Genomic DNA, 24066 nt, shown 5'->3' with positions numbered 1-24066 from the left:
CAACACCTTTATATGACAGGCACCAACTAGAAACTGGGGAATCTGTCTTGACTGCTTTGTTTCCCCACCACTTAGCATAATGCCCGGTGTCTAGCAGATGGTAAATAAAATGGTGACTGGCAGGCTAGACGAACAGACTGTTGGTTTGGGGTGTTTGGAGGGATAGATGGATGGTTGAGTGAGTCTGTAGCCTGTACATTTATTTAGTTAAGTATTATCTGATGATCGCATACAGTTGAAGGTCAAGGATGAGAAAGCACACCCTTAGTGGGATGCACACACCAAAGAACCGTTTTATCTTGCCACATTGCACACGCACGACCCCTTTGGGATGAGCACTTTGATTGCTGTGACTCAACAAACATTCAAACGGTATGATTGAAATAATGGTCTGGGTTGTGAAAGTTTCCTCCTTTTGGCTCAATGAAGACATACATACCCGTATAATAGGAAGAACTATCTTACTTCTTCCTCATAGGACGGCCTATTCAAATATGGAGATTATGTCTGCCCTACTGAAATGAACTATAAGATGTACGAAATATTCACGGGCATGATTGCAAATGGCTTACCATGTTTATATCAAAAATACGAGGCATTTAAAATTTTGCTAGCGTAATAAAATGTCACTAATCAAGGCTGATTAATGCAAAGGCAAATTGGAATCAGAGACTTTTTAAGGAAAGCCAATTTTATTATTTTCAAATACATATAGTATATAAAAATGGGCTAAGAAAAAAAGGTGCCAAGTATGCATAATAAAATAACCTGCTACGATAAGTGGAAAAATTGGTTCGTAATTGGAATATCAGTTATTTCTATGATTGATGGAGAAATATTTCAGAACATGTTAAGGCGCATTTATTTATATTTTCCACAGCTTTCTTATAAGAGCATTTATACTAGTAATTTTGCAAACTAAAGATTAAATAGAAGACTACTTAATAATTATAAATCCCAGGGCACCTGGCTGACTCAGTCAGGGGACCATGCAACTTTTGATCTCGAGGTTGTGAGTTCGAGCCCCACGTTGGGTATAGAGATTACTTAAAGCCTGTTACAAATAAATAAATAATAACTGTAAATCTCAACTATGATAGGTACCGCACTACCTTGTGGGGCAACAACAGCGATGAAACAAACACACAAAACAGAATGGGGCTCAAAGATCGGAGAGAGAGACTGACATTTAAAACAGAGGTTCAGGGGCGCCTGGGTGGCGCAGTCGGTTAAGCGTCCGACTTCAGCCAGGTCACGATCTCGCGGTCTGTGAGTTCGAGCCCCGCGTCAGGCTCTGGGCTGATGGCTCAGAGCCTGGAGCCTGTTTCCAATTCTGTGTCTCCTTCTTTCTCTGCCCCTCCCCCGTTCATGCTCTGTCTCTCTCTGTCCCAAAAATAAATAAACGTTGAAAAAAAAAATTTAAAAAAAAATAAAAATAAAAATAAAACAGAGGTTCACATGTTACACACGCAAACAGAAACAAACCCAATAAAAACAATCATGCGTAGGGGCGCCTGGGTGGCTCAGTCGGTTAAGCGGCCGACTTCGGCTCAGGTCACGATCTCACGGTCTGTGAGTTCGAGCCCCGCGTCGGGCTCTGTGCTGACGGCTCAGAGCCCGGAGCCTGTTTCAGATTCTGTGTCTCCCTCTCTCTGACCCTCCCCTGTTCATGCTCTGTCTCGCCCTGTCTCAAAAATAAATAAAATGTTAAAAAAAAATTTTTAAAAACCCAATCATGCATATTGAAGGCCACTTACTTGGTTTTGCCTACTCCAGGTCCCAGATTCTTGATTTCATGTCACAATCACTAGTCTTGTAGGTTCTGTCTAGTTCTGATGCTTATTTACAGAAAATCTCAAGCACTTCTTTAACTCCTGAGTTCTCCTAACTTAACGGAGCCAACAGCAGGGTTAACGAAGAAGGTCTAAACTTAACGTCGTGAAGTGCAATTTTACAGTACTGTTCTGTGTACATTTTCTCTCTATCCATAGCCCCCCTTGCCCTTCTCTCCTGTGGTCTCTACTCTGAGGGGCAGATCTGTGTCACCATTGGGCTCCCATGCTCTCTGCCTTCCGGTTGGTTTACCCACTCGGGAGACCTGTTAGGAAAAGCGAAGAGAGCGAGGGCAAAGTGAGATCAGGGTATTTATTCTCCTGGTCCCTTCCAGGGAAGTTGCCTCAGGCTGACAGTGTCCCTTGAGAAAAGATTACCGCGCCTCTCAAGGTGGTTTCTCCTGATGATTCCCAGCTTCTGGACACTTCTCCCTCCCCTGAATTCTTGGTCCCAGAGGTAGCCAACAGCTCCAATGCCGCAAGGTCCAATTTCCTGTATTCTTTTTGGTGACTTTCGTTTACGCTGATTATGTTCTAATTTGTTCCTTTGTAAATAAATCTCCTAGATTATCCAGGCCAGATCACAGAGGAACATGTATGTCAAGCTAAGATATTTCAGAGGACAGTAGGGAGGCATTGAAGGGTTTAAATGAGGGATTGGGGTGATCATATTTATATTAGTTATTGCTCTCTCTGCAGTGTAGAAGTTGTGTTACAAAACAGACTCGAAGCAGTGGGGCCATACGGTCTTTTGCAGGTATGTAGGTGAAAAATGACAGAGCTTTGCAGTGGGAATATGTAAAAAGTGGGAAGGAGTTCTGTATGAGAGAATTTGGTAACCGCCTATGTATGGTATTCATCGAGACTTAAGGAAACATCTAGAATATTTGTCAGGTTTTCCTCATGGGATAAAGTTGGTAGTGGTTTTATTACTTATTTTCTAGGGCATTGTTTGTATTTTATGAAATGAGCTTCAAGAAAAGATAATGTGGTCCTTAAAAGAAAAAGACGATGTGGTATGTTTGTTTTTAATACATTAAAACAAAGTACTTCAGAGAAGAATTAATAGGGCATCTCCATCTTGGACTCACAACGATACCAAAAAAATTGCCTCAGGATAAGGCTGTCTTACAAAATATAATCAGCACGGATCCTTAGATGTTGTTACATTTCCAGGATGCCTATCTGCTCTTGGGTTGCCTCAGAAGAAGACCCCAGGAAAAGGTTTTGAGAGTGCATGGTTTATTTGGGAGTTGAGGGAAACAGCCAGTAAGGCAGGTACGCAAGTCAATAAAAGATGGTGCGTTATCAAGCAGGTTCCTTCTTTGGGCCACTGGAGCTTTATCCCACTAGGAAAACTCTGGAACCCTTGTAAAACACATGCTCCCCAGTTACATACCCTGGTATGAATGGGACTCAAATATTCATGCCCCAATACCTACCATCGCTTCTTCCTTACAGGCTGCTCCTGGGAGGTGGGGCGACGGGAACCATCAACTCCCTGGTAGATCTGGCCGGCCACTCAGATGGCAAAACAAATTCTTTGGGGCCCCACAAAGCCTTTGAGGAATGAATTTCCAATGACAGTGTCAGAAGTCAGGTTGTTGGGCTCTGAAGTGCTAAGGGCAAGGCAATTCAGGCGTTCTGCTATCGTACCTTTCTGAATGATTATTCATATTTGACTCTGGGGATTGGGAACAGACAGAGCTGAATATTTACGTATACTACCGATGTTCTAGGTCACCTTCAGGAAGATAACTTAACCTCCTGTTTGCCACTGAACAAGAAAGGAATTCGATTGTCCCTTATGCTAGCTGTAACACAATGAACAATGTTTTAAATGAGTACTAGAAAGAGTGGGGAAATCTTTGAATGTTAAAATTCAGATGTCTTCTCCAGACCTGCATTCACTCCTGTGTATTCATTTTTTTCCTTTTATTCCAGTTGAAAGAATTCAGAGTCAGTGGGATGAAGTACAGGAACACCTTCAGAACCGGAGGCAGCAGTTGAATGAAATGGTAAAGGATTCCACGCAATGGCTGGAAGGTAAAGAAGAAGCTGAACAGGTGCTGGGGCAGGCCAGAGCCAAGCTGGAGTCATGGAAGGAGACTCCCTACACAATGGATGCGATCCAAAAGAAAATCACAGAAACCAAGGTTAGTATCACAGATAGATATGTCCTTAAAAGAAAATACCAGTTGTACTGCATAAAATTATAATATGGATGAAAATTGAATGATTTTTAAGGTAAATGTATGAAAAGAAAATTGCATCTAGGCTGAAATGAACAGTAGACTTTTCAGTCAAGGTAGAGATTCGAGGAAAATTGACGGCTAATAGCAAACTTAAAATTAATTTTGTTTAATCGGGATATCATAGGCTGCTTTTCATAGTACACCATTTTTTGAGATCACTTCATAGCTGATGTCCAGACTTATGTGGTAGCATGAAGGCAGGGGGTTGGGATTACTTCCTTCGTAGAAAAAGGAACAGGTCTACTCCTTCCTAAGTAGGGCCCTGAGTGGAGAAGGGAGGAGATGTGTAAGGTAAGGCAAGGGTAAGGTGTACTCTCACTTTCTCCTCCAGGTCTTTGACCTCCAGACCCATCTCTCTACTTCTTTGTCTTCCTTCTCTTCTTCCTCTTCTTTCCCCCCAAAACTCCATCATGTATCTGTCCATCTCATGATCTAGAGCTGTCTGGGATACAAGAAAGAGAACTGGGAAAGGAAATAATATTTGTTTAATGGCCATGTTTTATCAAGCATCACGCATGGTGCTTTCGATGCATTTAATTCTCTCCAACCTCATATTTATGGGTCAGTTGGGAAAGACCTTAAATGCTAAGCAGAGAAGTAGCACAGTGGGAACTTGATTAGATTGAATTTTTGATTAAAACCCTCTATAGATTTTTTTTTTTCTGGTGGAAAAAGGCCTTCTGCTAAACAATTGTCTGAATCACAAATTAGCTATGTCATCTGAGAAAAAGAGCCTTACATTGTGGTTTTCTTGGATGAAGTGGCTTCCATTTCTAAATTAGTCAGTGTTTAGGCTGTGCCGAGCTACATAGCATATGTGTTTGTGCTAGGTTTATTTAAAAAATAAACCCTGATTTCTCAAGAATTTAACATAATAATGATTAATTCCTTGGTTGTGTCATAGTACAGTGCAGGTTGAAGAGTCCTTCCTGGGAGCGCTCTCATAAATAGTGACTTGAGGAATCCAGGCTTTTCCAATTTTGTGAAACTGTCATCTTGAACTCATGGCTGCCCCAGGTCACTGCAGGAGAGTAAGAGAAAACGTGGCCAGTTCATCCATGGGGTTCTATGGACAGGCCTGGAGATTATGTACATCATCGCTTCCACCCACATCCCATTGAGCAGAACATGCTCCCAATTTAACATCAGGAAGAGTAAATGGGAAAAGTGAGCTAGTGAGTTTTTAGCCAGACTCTGCCGTAGCTACTTCTCCAAAGGACCTGAGCTGCTATGAGGACAAGATTTTTGTTTACATGACAAGAATGTTAGAAAGTCCCATAGGATTTTATAGGCTTATCATTAGCTCTGTTGGAAGCAATTATTTCTTTCACGTGGTAGGTACATGTGGCCACTAAGATTTTCTCCTTGGGGTGAAAAGATGTAGGAATTTCTAATGATGATGTTCCCAATTCTTGGTTTGACTATGGGAAATATAGAATTCACGTAGCCACTCTTGAAGGCTGTGGTCTTACCCATAAGGTATTCGGTATGCTATGTGATTTGCTTTTCCTCTCCAAAAATTGAAGATTCTACGAATCTAGCAGATCTTGAAATAGAGTGGTTAACTGGTGGAGAGGAATTAACAAGGGAAAAGAGTTTGGACTGGACCCTTGAGTTGGAAGAAGGGAAGAAGAGATGACAGGCATATAGTGATAAATTTGATAAGGATAAGAAGACTCTGCAAGTTGGCACATGAGAAATCTTAAAACCTACAAGAATCTTAAAGTGATGGCAAGAGTGATTAGGGTTTTATAGCTCTTAGAAAAGCAAGGGGCTTAAAAATGAGAGATGAAAAGAGTTGCAAAAGAGAATATGAAAGGATAAAAGAAAACAATTTCATCGTCAAAATAAGTAATGTGTTTTAAATACCTAAAACAGAGACGAGATGGTATTATAATCGCTCTCCTTGTCATACTTTTAAAATAAAAATTTTGCTTTTGAATTGTCTTTCTAAAATGCCATGATAAAAGTGGCTGAGCCGTTATCTATAGAAACTGATGTTTTTGTTTGTGTCATATGTTCAGGAATTAAATTATATATATATATATATATTGGGGCGCCCGGGTGGCTCAGTCGGTTGAGCGTCCGACTTCGGCTCTGGTCACGATCTCACGGTTTGTGAGTTCGAGCCCCGTGTTGGGCTCTGTGCTGACAGCTCAGAGCCTGGAGCCTGCTTCGGATTCTGTGTCTCCCTCTCTCTCTCTGTCCCATCCCCACTCATGCTCTGTCTCTCTCTGTCTTAAAAATAAATAAAACAGGGGCGCCTGGGTGGCGCAGTCGGTTAAGCGTCCGACTTCAGCCAGGTCACGATCTCGCAGTCCGTGAGTTCGAGCCCCGCGTCGGGCTCTGGGCTGATGGCTCAGAGCCTGGAGCCTGTTTCCGATTCTGTGTCTCCCTCTCTCTCTGCCCCTCCCCCGTTCATGCTCTGTCTCTCTCTGTCCCAAAAATAAATAAACGTTGAAAAAAAATAAATAAATAAATAAATAAAACATTAAAAATTAATTAATTAATTAATTATATATAATTTCAGTGTAAGTTCATTATATAAAGATGACCAAAGCTGTAGTTTTCCCATCCATTTCATAAATGACATATGCTAAAGCTAAAAGTAATTCAAGTGCTAATACTAACATTTGGCTAGTACTTGCTCTTTGTCAAAAATTGTGCTAATCACTTCACATATATTGGCTTATTTCACCATCTCAAGAACCTTCCATGGAAACTACTATTGTTCCCTATTTACAGGTGAGAAAATTGAAGGCCAGAGAAGTTCAGAAACTCCTCTTCAAAATCACAGAGTTAGGATGTGAATGCATAGCACTTACTCTTGTAGATGACCTCACATATGTTCTCTTCTACCCATTGTCTTCTATGTGGCTAAGACAAATCAAGAAGACACTGTAAAGATCATAAAGGGAGACACCTGTCATTATGAATTGACCAATAAGATCGTATAAGCCAACAGGCAGAAAATGAAAATAATGAAAATAGTGTACAGGGAACAGGTTTTCATATTCTGTTTTACTATGAAAAGCTAAAAAGACAATTGCAAAGTATATCCCCTTTTTTAATGGAACTACAATTTTTAATTCTTCTAAAAGTCAGAGAACATAGGGCTGCCCGGGTGGCTCAGTCGGTTAAGCGTCTGACCTCAGCTCCGGTCGTCATCTCATGGTTCATGAGTTCAAGCCCCACGTCGGGCTCTGTGCTGACAGCTCAGAGCCTGGAGCCTGCTTCGGATTCTGTGTCTCCTTCTCTCTCTCTGCCCCTCGCCCACTCATTCTGTGTGTGTGTCTCTCTCTCAAGAAAGGAAATAAACAATAAGAAACATTTAAACGTCAGGAAGCATATAAAATGGAGATCTGGCCCTGATGTCTAATATGTTATCACTACTGAGTGGTAACGGTTGGCTTATCACTTACAATCGCCTTTTATGAAGAGAGGGTGAAAATAGACATAAAGAGGCATTGGATAATTTGAGCAGGATCTCCTTGCTCCATAAACCCTTTCGGAGTCTATGTGCCTAAGATCAGAAGCGAGCTGGTGAGCCTGGTGAGGCAGTCATCAGGCTGTGGCTACAGAGCTGGAGAGCTGTGATTGAAGCAGGCAGCCTCCCTTGCAGCAGCCCTCACTGTCACAACGCAACGGTTTCAAAGGCAAGCCCTAGTAGGATTCTACTCTGAAAATTTAAGCCCGTCGCCATACCTGAACTAAAGAAAAATTCGTCTATCATTCTGATATTTTGATGATTCATAATTGCTCATCTTGGCCCCTAATCTCTGCCATTTATTGTCTACGTATCTTAACTGTCCTGTAATGTGGACAAAATTTGGAATTCTGATTTCAACCTTGGTATCATCGTATAAATATTTATATGTATTTCTCTATATAACGTTTAATAATGATCATTTTAAATTATTTTCAATATCTCATTAAGGCCCATCCTTAACCACTTCCTTACCGATTGGACATTCAGGCAGCCTCGTCCTCTGGGTTAAAAAAAAAAAAAAAAGTAGTGGAGACAAAATGGGGACAGTAATCACCCCTTCACAGAATAGGAATGAAATCTGAGATAACATCTGGGGAAAGTCCATCTTGAAAGCATGGTGTGGCTGGAAGGAGACAGCAACAGGACAGTCTAGATTTGTCCAAAGAACAAGCTGTAGATAGCGCATCGTGTCAATAAGTAGTCAGCAGGTGGTTAAGAGATGCCCATTGTATACGTATAATTTCTCTCCGGCATATCCCGTAACTTTTTGGAGACAAAAACATAATGGGAGTTAGTAGTTGATTTTGTTAACCACCTGGCTTCATTTGACCTTCTCCATGGCCCTAATAAAACAATAATGTTTTTTTGAGACGGAAAGACAGATGTCAGGGAAAATCATACAGGATTTCCATTCTAATCAAACTCCCTTCCAATAAGCTATAACAGAATCCTATGAGAGATGCTGCCATTTAACTTTCATAAGCAGTAAGATGGTGTGACATTGGCACCTAAAACTGCTAGCAGTGGTCATCATGGGACTATTAAGATCGGTCCAAATGTGGCAATGAATTCTTTGGAAAAATTATCTCTTGGTGATTTTAAGCTTTCTTTTCCAGTGTCAAGAGAGATTTACCCAGGCTCAGAGTTTTCATTTATTTTTTTCCCCTTTCAGCTTTTGAAAGAGAAATTCCTTTTTTGTCTGCTTTGTGATTGCTTTTGTGTCAAATTCAGCATAAAAGCTTTTCAAATGTGACGGCATTAGCTGTTTTGTGCTTGGCTGAGCTAAGAGTACATGAATTCAATAGAGAAGTGAAATCTTGTTTGAGCCTAGCTGATTTGGCTCTATAATACTTAAAACTATCTGAGGCGAAAAATCCAGTAATTTATCAAATTAGTAAATAAACATTTCCAAGGCTGCAAAATAGATGTTTTGAAGACGTTCTTTAGGGAACTTGAAACATAGATACACTGTAGTCGTGTAACTACTTTAAAAAGTTGTCCTTACTATATATAGTAAATACAGTAGTTCTTTGAGGGTCTCCAATTATTTTACTAGGAAAGAAACCGGTGGAGAGCTTTTTCAAATACGGAAGTAGAACATTGTAGTTTTAATTATTTGGGGGGTAATGGGCGGTATTAGACAATATCCTAACCTGCCCTAAGGATATGCACAGTAGTGGAAGCTGAATCCTTTTTCCATATGTTTTATTAACTTTTTGAAGTGCGCAAAGTTAAATCAGCAAATTGATTAACCCTGGTAGTTGGAGGTTTGGATTTCTGATACTGTAATGCAAAAATATCAGAAATCTTGCTAGGACCTGCCGCGGTTTCACGCATTTTCTTTATTCCCTTTTGTTCTCTCCTAAAGCTTCCACGTGATTAAGGAGAAAGAATCAATAACCTGATAGTACTTTTCCTCCCAAAGTATGTAGGAAGCTATTAAACTTTTCAAAGCGTACAACCAGAGTGCTTCGTACATCACTGATAGAGCAGAGGAAGTAATGGGCTAGTGTCCCCAGGTACTGCTATACCATATAAATATTTAATGCAGAGCCCCCAAGACTTGAATAGCATTATGTTCTGATTACACCATGTTTTGCCCTGTTTCCCTTTCATAGTTTAACTTCTATCATGCTTGAAAATATAATGTACCAACTGTGTAAACTCACTCCTCCATAAAAGCAACAAATTGCAAAAATGGTCAAAATCGCCTTCTCTGAACTCTGGAAATTAAGCAAAGGTTCACAACGTTATGTAAACTGCTGAACTTCAGTGAGAAAAGCAGGGTTTGAGGCTTTTTAACTTGGCTCATTGCCATCACTTTCTTCCTGCTGCATCGTAGCTTTGAGAATCAGCAGCCTCAGGGCCACCAGAGAGGAAAGACCGGGAATGGACTTCATCAGAAAGACCCCTTTAATTCTCAGGGCTTTATTACTATTTGGCCTGTCTTGCGGCTCCCTAGAACAAACCTGTACACAAGGCCTTGTCATTATTTGGCCTGACTTTGCACTAACTCCCCAGAAAAAGCCCTATCCTCAGAGTGTTTATCCAAAACAACCAGCAACATTGTTTAAATAGTAACTGCCTGGGACTGTGATACCAGTGGAGATAATCATGGTCTAGAGAAAAACTGAAAAGGCAGATCTGGGGAATGAGATGTCCCCAGAGGTCCTTGAAAAACTCTGACATTTTCCTGGGATATCTAGAAAGCTACATGCACATCTTGCCAAATAGAAAATATCAATACATGAATACAAATTACAAACAGGAATCAAATAGAGATTCTGGAGTGTGACAGTGTAATGATTGAAATTCTTACTGGAGCGCCTCAACCTCAGAGTTGAGCTGTCAGAAGAGTCAGTGAACTTGAAGACAGGTCAACGGCAATAATCCACACCAAGGAAAAGAGAGAAGGAAAATAATTAAAAATACAGGAAGTAAATCTGACAGAATTGAGGGGAGAAATAAACAATTCACCAAAACCAAAGGCTTCAGTCTCCTCCTTTGAGTAATGGATAGACTGAGCAGTAGATCAGCAAGGAAATAGTAGACTTAGAAAGACCCTGTGAATTAGCAAGACCTAGCGCTCTTCTGTAGAACATCCCACTCAGTAATAACAGAGTATACATTCTTTTCAATTGCACGTGGAACATTCTGTAGGATAGATGATACACTAGGTCACAAAAGAAGTCTCAATACATTTAAAAGGATTATAATCACATAATGTAGGTCCTCTAGCCATAAGTAAATAAAATTAAAAATCAATAAAAGCAAATTTGGGAAATACGCCGATATGAGAAAATGATACAGTACGTTCTTAAATAACCAATGGGTCAAAAAATAAATCACTAAGGAAATGCAAAAATACTTTGAAATGAATGTAAATAAAAACACAACACACTGAAACTTGTGAGGTGCAACTAATGAATTTTGAGAGTGAAATTTATCGCTATAAATACCTCAGTTAAAAAAGAAGAAAGATCTCAAATAAGTAACCCAATCTTCTACCTTAAGAAACTAGAAAAAGAAAATTGAACCTAAAGCAAGCAGAAGGAAGGAAGTAATAAAGATTAGAGTGAAATCAAGGAAATAAAGAAAACTGAGGGAAAATCAGGAAAATTAAAAGTTAGTTATTGAAAAGATCAACAATTTTGACAACCCTTTAACTGGACTAAGAGAGAAGAGAGAGAAGGCTCAAATTACTCACCGTAGAAGTGAAAGAGGATACAATCCTACCAAACGTATAGAAATAAAAAGGATTATAAGAGGATGTTATGAATGGAAGATATAAGAAATATGAATACACCTATAACAAATAAAGAAATTGAATTGATCATTTGAAAATTTTCCCAAAAAAAGACCCAAGACCAGATGGCTTCACTGGTGAACTTTACCAAGTATTTATTTTGTTTTAATTTTTTTTTTTTTTTTTTTTTTTAGAAAGAAAGAAAGCGTGAGCAGGGGAGAGGGGCGGAGGGAGAGAGAGAATCCATGCTGGGTGCAAGGCTCAATCCCACAACCCTGGGATCAGGACCTGAACTGAATCCAAGAGTTGGACACTTAACTGACTGGGCCACTCAGGTGCCCCCAAGATGAATTAATACCAGCTTTTCACAAGCTCTTCCAAAAATTAGAAGAGAAAGGAATACTTCCCAGCTGAAAATATCACCAGAAAAAAACTACAAACCAATATACCTCATGAATAGAGACTCAAAAAGCCTTAAGAAAAATACTCTCAAACCTAATAAAGCACCATATTAAAAGGACTGTATACCATAATCAAGTGAAATGTATTCCAGGCATGCAAAATTAGTTTAACATACAAAATTGAATCAACGTACAGATTTTCCTTGACTTACAACGGGGTTGTCTCAACAAACCCGTCCTAAGTTGTAAATATTATAAACCAAAAATGCATTCAATACACCTTACCTACCAACCATCACAGTTTAGCTAGCCCACCTTAAACATGCTCAGAGCATTTATATTAGCCAACGGTTAGGCAAAACCACGTAACACAAAGCGTATTTTATAATGTACGTATTTTATAATACCAAGTGTTGCATATCTCATGTAAGTTATCGACTACTGTACTGAGAGTGAAAAACAGAGCGGTTATATGGGTACAGAAAGGTCATAAGTGCATCGCTTGCTCCCCCTCATGATAACGTGGCTGATTGGGAGCTGCAGTTCACTGCCACTGCCCAGCGTCAGGAGAGAGTATCATACTGCATGTCGCTGGTCTGGGAAAAGATCAAAATGGAAAATTCAAAGTATGCTTTCCACTGAGTATCTGTCACTTTCACATCATTATAAAAGTTTTAAAAAGTCTTAAGTCAAACCATCATAAGTTGGGGCTGTCTGTAATGTATCATATCAGTAGAATAAAGGGCAAAACCCACATGGTCATCTTAATAGTTGTAGAAAACGCATTTGACAAAGTCCAAAACCCTTTCGTGAAAACGCACGCACACACACACACACACACACACTCAACAAATTAGAAACAGAAGGTGTTGTAGGTTGAATAGTGTCTCCTTAAAAAGATGTGTGGAAGACCCAACCCCTGGTACTTATGAGTGTGTCCGTATTTGGAAATCGGGTCATTGCAGATGTGATCAAGTTCAGATGAGGTCATACTAGAGTAGGCTGGGTTCTTAACCACATATGCCCGGTGTCTTTATAAAAGGAGGAAAAGAGGCATACACAGAGAGAAGAATGTCATGTGAAGACACTGACAACAGAGCAAACACTGCGTGACCACAAAGGCAGAGATTAGAGTGTGGCAGCTGTAAGTCAAGGAATACCAAGGATTGACTGGCACCACCAGAAGCTGGAAGAGGCAGGGAAGGATTCTTCCTTATAGGTTTTAGATGGAGCATAGTCTCCTGATACCTTAGTTTGGATCTATCCTCCAGAACTGTGAGACAATACATTTCATCATTTTAAGCCACCCAGTTTGTGATACTCTGTCTTGGAAGTCCTAGGAAACTAATACAGAAGGGCATCTAAGAAAAACCTACAACTAGCATCATAGTAAAGAGAATGAATGCTTTCGCCTGTGATCACAAACAGGGTAAGGATGGCTGCTCTAACCATTTCTATTTACCACTATGCTACAAGTTCAGGCCAGGGAAACTGGGCAAGAAAAATAGATAAAAGTCTTCTAGTTTGGAAAGGAAAAAGTAAAACAATCTATTTGCAGATGACATGATCTTATATACAGAAAATCCCAAGGAATATACTAAAAGAATATTAGAACTAATAAATTCAGCAAGTTTGCAGATTGCAAGGTCAAAATACATAAATCAGTTATTTTTCTGTACATAAGCAGTGAATAACCTAAAAAATGAAATTCCGAAAGCACTCCATTTACAATAGCATCAAAAAATAAAACACTTAGGAATAAAAGAAACCCAAGACCTGTCTACTGCCAACTACAAAAAGCACTGTGGAATGAAATTAAGGAAGATCTAAATAAATAGAAAAAAATATCCCATGTTTCCGGATCAAAAGACTTAATATTGTTAAGATAGCAACATCCTCAAATTGATCTGCAGACTTCACGCGAACCTCATCAAAATTCTAGCTGGACTTTCCGCAGAAATAGTCAAGTGGCTCCTAAAATATATACTGAAATGCAAGAGACAAAGAATAGCCAAAACAGCCTTGAGAAGACAACAAAGTTAGAGGACTCACAATTCCCAATTTCGAAACTTCCTACAAAGCTACCGTCATCAAGACAATATGGAACTGACAAGAATATGGCACATAGATCGATGGAATAACATTGAAAGTATAGATGTAAATCTTTGCATTTCAGGTCAATTGATTTTTCACAACATTGTTAAGACTTGTGAAGATTGTTAAGATGGGAAAAGAATAGTCTTTTTAAAACCTTGTGCTTGGGTTATTAAATATTTGTATCCACATAATGAAGTTTGACCCGACCTGACACCATACACGCAAATTCACTCAAAAATGGATTATCATAGGGCAAAATATAAGATTTAAAAATCTTACAAGATAACATAGGAGTACGATAAGTTAGGTAATGTTTTCTTATATATACGTGATACCAAAAGCAAGAGTGACAAAAGAAAACATATGTAAGTTGAACTTCATCAAAATTAAACACTTGTGCTGCAAACATTGTCATGAAGAAAGTGAAAAGACAGCCCACAGAATGGGAGAAAATATTTGCAAATACCAAATATGGGACTTATGTCCAGAATATATACAGAACTTCAGAACTCAACCAGAGCAAAAATACAACCCGATTATAAATCAACAAAGGATTTTAATAGACTCTTCTTCAAAGAGGAGGTACAAATGGCCAATAAGCCCATGAAAAGATTGTCAACACCATCAGTCGTTAGGAAAATTCAAATGAAAACCACGAGATACCACTTCATACTCACTCGGATGATTAAAATAAAAAAGACAATAATGAGTGTTGACAAGAATGTGGAATAACCGTAACCTCATCCATTGCTGTCGGGAGTGGAAAATGGTACAACTTTGGGAAAAACTTCGGCATTAACACGAAATTACTCTCTGACCTGACAATGCCATACTCGGGTGTGTATCCAGGAGAAATAAAAACATACATGGCCACAAAACCTTTATACAGATATTGGTAGCAGAGTTATTGGTAATAGCCAAGAAGTGGAGAAGCCTCACATGTTTGTCAACTAATGAATGTTTTTTTTTTTTTTAAGTGTGGTATATCCAGCCATGGAATACTATTTGGCGATAAAAATTAATACAGTACTGGTACCTGGTATAACATGGGTGAACCTGAGAAACACGATGCTAGGCGAAAGAAGCCAATCACAAAAGATCACATACCGTTTGAGTCCGTTTGTGTGAGGTGTCTAGTAAAGGCTAGGGGAGAGAGAGAATGGGCAGTGGAAAGTGACTATTAATGGGTACAGGGTTTCTTCTGGGTTTGAAGAAAATGTTCCAAAATTAGATTGTGGTGATGGCTTCCTAATTCGTTGAATATACTAAAAACCACTAAATTATACACTGAAAATGGGTAGATTTCATGCTACGCGAATTATTTCTCCAAGTTGCTTTCAAGAGGTATGCCTACGTGTCATTAAGATCCAGATCTTTTCTTGATTCTTCCAGTTTATAAACTGCTTTGGAAACACAGTTTCTCAACACGTATTAGCAACAGAACCTATTCTGTATGAGTTATTATACTAGCTTACTCTATCCCTGACCCTGGCCCCAGATTACGTAGATATAATAGAATTGCCCTTCTGGAGATAGGGTTGTACCTGACTAGGTGTATCTGTCAGGATGGTCTAAGTCGTACTACAGTAGCAAGATCCACGTCTAGAGGCTTAACACAAAGTTTATATTTTGCTCATGTTACGCGTCCATTGTGGATTCACAAGAGGGTTCTACTTAGCTGACTCACGCAGGGACCAAAGCTGATAACAGCGGAGTCTTGATACATGCTTCCATGATTCAGGAGGCAGGGAACATGAATGATGCCATCGGTTCATACAACTTCTGCCTGTAAGTTACAAGTAGTCAAAATCAGTTACATAGCCATCCTTGACTCAATGGGGGTGCACGTGGCATGATAAGGCCCCGATTGTTCGTGGAAAATAACGTCTTCTACCACAGGAGGCTCACGGGGTTGGAAAAATAGCCAAGACAAATGCCACTTTCTGAGGATCTGTCCTCTGGCATTCTCTCTGGAGTCATTTCTACCCGACCATTTCCATACCCTCTCAACCAGACTTCTCTTAGATGCCTGGAGAGGCTGGGTGATTTCTTAATTACAACACTACTTAAGCCTTTTAATAAAGTCAGCAAATTAAAGAGAGAGCCCAGATAAAGAGAATGCTTTCTAAAATGTCATAATGAAATTAAGGTAATGAAGTACCTTGCAGGGCTCTCCTCCCTTCATTTCGTATAAAACTTATTCCAAAGAAGCCAGAAGAGAAATGGGGCCTGAAAGTAAAGAGGGAGGAAAATAAATTGTATGCCATTAGTTTAATTATGAAAATTCATTACATGAAGCCATGTAAGACAGAAAATAATGGAACTCTAATGGGTTGGCCGATAACACATTTACTAGCCTGCTCTCAGCTTGTAGTCATTGTTGAAAGGACAAAAAAGTAACAACTTTGGTATGTAGTCCTCAAAGCTATTGAAAAGATTAATCATTTCCAGTAAGCTGGAAAATGAGGGCCATTTTCTTAAATAGTATCCCCTGTATAGACTGTTACCTTCTGAAACAGAGTTGGTAATGTCAGGGGTTTAATAGATGAATCTGGAAGTTAATGGTGAGAGGCTTTACTTTTGAAATAGCTTCCTTACAGATATTTTAACATTTCTATTATAAATCCATAAAGAGGTTTTGTAGGTCATTTTAATTCACACAAGCAAGCAAGAGTGTTTCTTTTTCCCAATAAAGATTTGTGGAATATTAATTCATACTTAGGACTAAATTGTTTAGTGATTTTTTTGAATAACCCAAATCTCTGTTTTTTTTCTGCTGTCTTTGTTTGGCAATGTCTTATTTTATTATACACAATAATTTTCCAATCATGCTATAATCACCAAGGAGACTATTGTATATTCCTCAGTGTTCAATTATAATAAACCCAATCATTTGCCTTAAATCCCTCTATATGGAAGCATATCTTCTTTAACTGGATTGAACCCTGAATATTGGAGTCGAGAAACCTGCATTTTGGGGACGCCTCTTTCACTGATTGGCTTTGTCACCTTCAGCAAGTCACCGAACCTTTCGGAGGTTTTGGATTATCATATGAGCAATGATGGGATTGGGTCAGAGGAAAGGAAATGGAAAGGAGTTAACAAAAGATGAGAGTGGATGCACAGGTGCGGGTTCTAGATTTGAGTGCCTAGTAATCTAAGGAGAGAGGTTTGGACTTTGTCTTGTAGGCAACAGGGAGCCATCGGAAGTAACATGGTTCCATTTGCATTTCAAAAATATCACTTGAGCAGCTGTTTCCCCGGGTGGAGGGGCTGGTTTGAGAGTGGAGGAAGTGAGTCAGTATAAAGGTGGTCGGAGAATCCAAGTGAGAAATGGTGACAGCCTAAATGCAGGCAGTGACAGCGGAGGTAGATGACTTGCTGTAAAGGAAAATTGTGATAAAACCGCTCTGCGCGCGTGCTCCCTGCCTTCTCTTCCACTGAAGGGTCAGTATGTGCGGGTGGAGAAGGTTGGGCTAACGACAGAACCTTGGAGAACATCAACATGTAAGAGAAAGATAGAAAAAAGAATAACTTAAGCCATAAGAGATTATGGAGGAGACTCACAGAGACGGGGCTAAGACATATATTGTGCACATATATTGTGTTTTTTTTTAAATATAATTTATGGTCAAAATGGCTTCCATACAACACCCAGTGCTCAACCCAACAGGTGCCCTCGTCCATGCCCATCACCCACTTTCTGCTCTCCCCCATCCCCCACCCACCCTCAGTTTGTTCTCAGTATTTAAGAGTTTATGGTTTGCCTCCCTCCCTCTCTGAAAAAAAATTTTCCCCTTCCCCCTCCCCCATGGTCTTCTGTTCTGTTTCTCAAGATCTGTCTTTCTCTGACTTATTTCACTCAGCATAATACCCTCCAGTTCCATCCACGTTGCAGCAAATGGCAGGATTTCATTCTTTCTCATTGCCAAGTAGTATGTCATTGTATATATAAACCACATCTTTATCCATTCGTCAGTTGATGGACATTTAGGCTCTTTCCATAATTTGGCTATTGTTGAAAGCACTGCTAGAAACATTGGGGTAAAGTGCCCCTATGCATCAGCATTCCTGTATCCCTTGGGTAAATTCCTAGCAGCGCTACTGCTGGGTCATAGAGTAGTTCTATTTTTAATTTTTGGAGGAACCTCCACACTGTTTTCCAGAGCGGCTGCACCAGTTTGCATTGCCACCAACAGTGCAAGACGGTTCCCATTTCTCCACATCCTCGTCAGCGTCTGTAGTTTCCTGATTTGTTCATTTTACATTACATGAGAACCTAAGACTTTCCACAGATGTTGGCCCTTGGTGACTGAATCAGTTAACTATTTTTGCAAACGTTCTGTATAACAAAAAACTTCAAAATGTCATTGGCACACAATAAGCATTTAATTTTTTTCAAGAGTTGACGGCTTGGCTGGGGTGGCACTGCTTCGTGCTGCAGGTTGACTGGGGTGGCTCCCTCCATGTGTCACTCATCCTTCTCCAGGGACAGTCAGGCTAGCCCGGGGCGTGTGTATCTCTTGTTGATGGCAGAAATGCATAAGGGCTAGCCCCACTGCAGGAGCACATTTCAAGCCTCTGTATCACTTCTATTGTTCCCCCATTAGGATTAGGCAAAACAAGTCATCAGGCCAAGCTCAATGTCAAGGGCCAGAAACTAAACTCTTGTCTTTTGTAGTGGGAAATTAAAAAGTTAAATAGCAAAGGGCACGGCCACAGGGTGGGGTAAAGAATTGGGATCACCAATCCAATTTATACTCATGTCATGTCAGAATATTTTTTGAGGGGTGATGTTGGCAAAAGACTGATTCTGATGAGTTGTAGAGTTGAAGGAATGTAATCCAGTTGAGGCCATGATTGAACATTTGCCTTCTAAGGAGCTTAATGGTGGAGGGAAAGACAATGATAGAGAGCAAGTTTTGTTGCCATTGGTTAAAGATGGGGGCGGGGGGGGGGACTCATGGTTGAAGGCTATGAAGGAAGACCCTACGGGGAGACGAGAGATTGAAAAGACACAAAGAGTGTGTGGAGAAAGAGCCCAGAGTAGATGACTCTTCTGACGGAGGAATCAGCTTACCAGAGTACAAGAGTCACCTGTTCCTCTGAGACTGCAGAGAAGGATACAAGATGTCGTCCGTATTTAATGAAATGTGTGCTTGTTACGTTACATTGTGTGATCCCCTTCTCTCTGGGGAGGCAGGGTCATTTGCTGTGAAACGTCCTCCAGTTTGTATCATCAGGGTTAAGTCTGGAAACCACCTGAGATATTTCAGAGGAAAGTTAATACAGATGACAGGTTCCATGGCTAATGGAGTAGCAGAGGACCCCAGTCCCGGAGGTTGGCAGTATCGGGAAACTATTGCCACCTCGAGGGCTGAAGGGCCAACAAGTGTTACCAAAGTCCAGAAACCAGAACCATCCGGTACTAACTCAACCGCTGTGGGGGCTGCACGGCAGGTAGTGACACTACAGGGAGAAGGGCTGTCCCTTAGGAAATGGAGTCACGAAGAAGACCCTGCCCACACAGAGAGAAGGGGAGATATACTTTAGTTTCACCCTTCTTTCCTCCTGTTCTTGTATGTCCTACCAAGGCCTCTCACTGTCCTAACGCACCTGGAAACCAACTAGCACGGAATCCTGGGAAAAACCCTGGTCCCCCTTATAAGGGGCTTGGTTCATCTGTAATGCTGGGTAGAGTGGGAGATTGCCAGAGAACGGATCTAAGAGCTAATCAGCTCTTCCCTGTTAGCTCACAGAACTCGATTTTTTCAAATGAATTTCTTAGTTCACGTATGCCAACACAGTATCCTAGGCAAAAGAAGAGAAACCCCCTATTAGCGCTTTTTTCTCCGTAACTATACTAGGATGCTATTTCACAATTTTCCAAGCAGTTTTATTTTGAGTTTGGCCTCATGACAAACCTGAGGCATAGGCGGAATAAGTCACTCCATCCTATTTTACACACAACAAAACTGGGACTCAGAAGGTTAATGACTTTCTTAAGATCAAACAGCCAAACAACGGCCAAATAAGACTCCCTGGGAAGATGCCTTTTCATTACTCTGCTGTTGCCTTTCATTCGTGAAGCTCCTTGGAGTCAGTCATTAAAATTTTTAAACTCTAGCTCACCTGGAACAAATGTTAATTTCATTGGTAGGGGACTATCCCCAAACACATTTTATAAGAGAACTTAAACACTACTCACCCTTAATTTTTTTAATGATAGGTCTATGTATTTGCATTTCTCTTCTAAATTAAAGGGAGCGTTTTAGAGCTATAGCATCATAGACAATGTCGGTGAAACAGCGAGGCTCTTACTTTGCATTCGGTAGAGGCTTGCCCTGTGGTCAACAGAGTGCGGTTCATTAGGAACAGTACAATTCGTAGGACGAGAGTAGTAGCAGCAGCAGCAGCAACAGAAAGAGTAGTAACAGTGATAGCAATCAGCACGATTATTCTAGCTAATGTTTAGTTAACGCTTTGGATACGCCAGACGCCATTCCGAAGGCTCTCCCTGCATTTTCTAAATTAACCCTCATGATACTCTTTCTAGGTAAATACTGTTACTCTCCCCATTTTAAAAAGGAGGAAACTGAGGCATAGAGAGGATAATACACTTTCCCATTGGGCACATAACTAGAAAGTGGTCAAGCCAGGATTCAAACCCAGCAGGCCCAAACTTGTCACTGCTCTCTCTCTCTTCCTCTGTTGTTTTCTCCGGTGTAGGGTCAATACCCTGAAAAGAATTCTTACGAACAGAAAATAAGGGAAGACAAATATTAAAATTAGAAAGTTTTAATACTCAAAATTCTTGAAATTAATTCCGGTTGTCCCATAGTTTACAATCATTTTCCTGCCTAAAATACAGCACATAAAATACCAAGCACGTGTTACAGCAACACCATATTGGCTTTGAATATGAAGTATTTCTTCCCTGGTTGGGGACACAATCTTTTGGGAATGTAGCCTTTTATATTCTTCACAGAAAACACACACGCACATATATATGTATGGACCCACAAAAATCATCTTTTCTCATAGGCTAGTGTTCACAGTATTTCAAATTTCTTCACACACTGTGATCACCATACGAACAATTCCCCGTACGGTATACCATTGCAAATGGAATTCAGAAATAAGAAGACGTGTGTGTGAATTCTATTGTGTTTTTGAATTTACACTCCTTGTGTGGTCTGGAGTTATCCCAGTAGTAAATTTCACGGTAGTAGGCAAAACTGGTCAAGGTCATTGTTCCTAGCTTGAAGGACACTTGGTTAAAGCCCAGATCGGTCAACATATGACCCTAGGAGGAAGGAAAGCATTGTGTTCCGGTGAATGCTGTAAGAAGGGAGACAAGAATGCTGAAGTTGAGAACCTTAGAGTTTAGATAAGGGCCTTTGCCCTGTCAATGTTACTCAGGGTCAGTGGGATTTTCTTTTTTAATCCTACATCCTCTCAAAACCTTGGCAGCATTCAGTGAGGGTGAGGGCTTTCCTTCTGTATGAAAATCTGAATATCATGGTGACTACAAATTTGAAGAAAAGTATGTGGCTTGTGCTTTTTTGTCTTTCAAGAATTAAAGTTTATCAAAAAGCTCTGTTTTGAAATCAAGCCTCACTCTTTTACCTCTTGACTATGAAGTCTGTAACTTGAGCTGTATATTTCCTTCAAGAGTTTGGAAAATGCTAGCATACCTTTCAACTTAAACTTCTAGGCAGTTTTTATGATCTATAGATTAAGACCAAAAAGTGTATATCCTTTTTAATCTAGACTTTTCAAGTAGCAGCCCATGAGTGAGAGGTGGCTTCCAAAATTATTTATCTTTCTTCGGTAAAATAAATGATATTACTTACATTTATTAAAATTTTAATTTATATTTTTTATTCCTAAATGTATACACATGTGCTCTGATGTTGGTTGATCGTATTTCTCTAACAGAGAAAGGTATTCGTTAACAGGAATTAACTTGGAAAAAGGTGACCAAGTTATTGGTTTCAGTCTTGTGAATTCTTATGCTACCAATTAGGGATTTAATAAATAATAGATACTAAGCTCTTTTTCAAAATTCAAATGCCACCTTATGGATAAAAAGGGCTGCTTACAGTACACATTACTTTAACACTGAAGGCTTGGCTTAAGTAAGGAGGAGAAGGGACAGAAAGGTAATCTTATACCTTAGGACATTTCTAGAAAAGGAAAGCCTTAGAAGTGTATGTTTCACCTTAGAAAGGTTTTTGAATAGCGTGAGGACCCAAAAAGTGGAAAATTGGAGCCACAGGGCTGGGTAAAATGAGTATATAAGGGAAGGCAGACTTTTCGCCAGGATAAACTTTAATTGCTTTGTAGTACAGGAACTGTACTGTGTGCCTTTAAAAACTCTCTCCCTTTTTCCTTTCATAGCGAAAGTTAGTAACGTTGGCTTTAGATGCTTGCTACTCATTTTGTTTTTTGGTTCTATTTGTTACATGACATAAATGAAATTATGTCATTTGATTCAAGAATAGGATGTTCTAGGGACTCTTGGGTGGCTCAGTCGGTTAAGCACCTGACTCTGCATTTCGGCTCGGGTCGTGATTTCACAGTTTGTGAGATCGAGCCCCCTGTCAGGCTCTGCACTGACAGCACAGAGCCTGCTTGGGGTTCTCTCTCTCTCCCTCTTTCTCAGCCCCTCCCTTGCTCTCTCTCTCAAAATAAAGAAACATTAAAACAAAGAATAGGATATTCTAGTTAACTGAGAAATACCAGATTATATATACATTATACATTTGCAAGGAAGGGGAGCCCACCCAAATATACTGAAACTCTGCCAAAATTACTACTGTTTGATTTTTATTATGTAAATATCATACCAACATGAAAGAACAAATATTAAAACAAAAATGACTGCTCTTCAGAAACATCAGTTAATTTCAGTTTCCTCTGCTCCCCTCCTAGTTCATGACTTAGAGATTTAAGAAATACAATACAGATAGAAATTGTGTTTTGTTTGTTACTTATGATTTTGGCACACTAGAACATTGGGTTGATATATTGTGTGATTCTAATGTCCTCTCATTAAAAATTGAAATTTCCTCATTTTTATGCTGTAATAGTTAAGGATGCTCTTTATTCCTATAATGTATTTCTCTTCTTTTAAATATTTTATCAGGAGAAAATACCAAAAGCACCATTACGAGGTCAATGGGAGTAAGCATGTATATGTCATTTGATATCAATCGCCAGATTGTCCTGATAGATATTTGTTCCCAGCAGTAGTACATGGATATGCTAGTTTTACCATAGTGCTTCCAGCTTTGGGTTTTATTTTTTTATTAACTTAACTGATGTCAAATTGTATCATCTTGATTTAATACTCTATTTTTTTTCATTTGTTTATTTTTGAGAGAAAGAGAGACAGCGCATGAGCAGGGGAGGGGCAGAGAGAGAGGGAGACACAGAATCCGAAGCAGGCTCCAGGCTCCGAGCTGTCAGCACAGAGCCCGACGCGGGGCTTGAACTCATGAACCGCGAGATCATGACCTGAGCCGAAGTCACTCAACCGACTGAGCCACCCAGGCGCCCCTATTTTTTTAGCTTTTTAATTTAATTTTAAAAATATAAATCTTTTATTCTTTCTCTTGCTTGAATGTCTTTTTCATGATCCTTTGCCCGTTTATCAATGGCTTTACCTACCACGTTGGATTTGATATAACTATCTTAGTAATTGAATATTACCTTAATGCTTAGAAGCCTCCTCCATGCACTTAGAGCAGTCGTTAATATGCTTCTAGATAAACCTGTCATTGCCTTATTTATTTTCTGTGCGGTATTTTAAGTGATGTAATCCGTAGCTTGATAATACTCAATTGTCAAACAGAAACAAAAAATCAGGTCATTTGGTTTAGCGAGATTCTTATGTTTGAAATTGTGCTCTAATTTTAAAGTAGGATATTTATTAAAGTATTATGAATAAACTTGGCCTTCAAAAAAGTTCATAAGTAGTATGCAGTGCTATTCTTTTGATGTTTAATATTTTCTATATGCAGCTGTAGTTGAATGCCAGTAGATGGCACTAATTACATAAACAATTCAACAAGTTAATGAAGAGGGAAGGAAATACATGAGCTTTGTTTTCCGTTCAAATTTTGGTATATGCCCCATAGTCAACAACTATATGAGAGCTTATTTTTATAGTTTGTTCTCTCCCATGAGAAAAACAATTAAGCCCAGTTGATCCCCAATCAATTGCTACTGAATTGAAATA

General features: G+C 39.6%; 1 protein-coding gene across 4 annotated transcripts in view; it reads left to right on the top strand.

The window, feature by feature from the left end:
* The window catches only part of DMD (dystrophin), a 1630689-nt gene that overhangs the window by 1084951 nt on the left and 521672 nt on the right, over nt 1–24066 (top strand). For all 4 annotated transcript variants that reach the window (XM_047076051.1, XM_047076054.1, XM_047076053.1 and 1 more), the window contains one exon: nt 3777–3988. In XM_047076051.1, coding sequence (XP_046932007.1) covers nt 3777–3988 — 212 coding nt within the window. The remainder of the gene's footprint in view (nt 1–3776; nt 3989–24066) is intronic.

This window comes from Lynx rufus, unplaced genomic scaffold, assembly GCF_022079265.1.
Source record: "Lynx rufus isolate CCGP_SWC_20201006 ecotype Redwood Valley unplaced genomic scaffold, mLynRuf1.p SCAF_14, whole genome shotgun sequence".
NCBI classification, from domain to species: Eukaryota; Metazoa; Chordata; class Mammalia; order Carnivora; family Felidae; genus Lynx; species Lynx rufus.
This window is presented reverse-complemented; position numbering and strand designations above follow the sequence as displayed.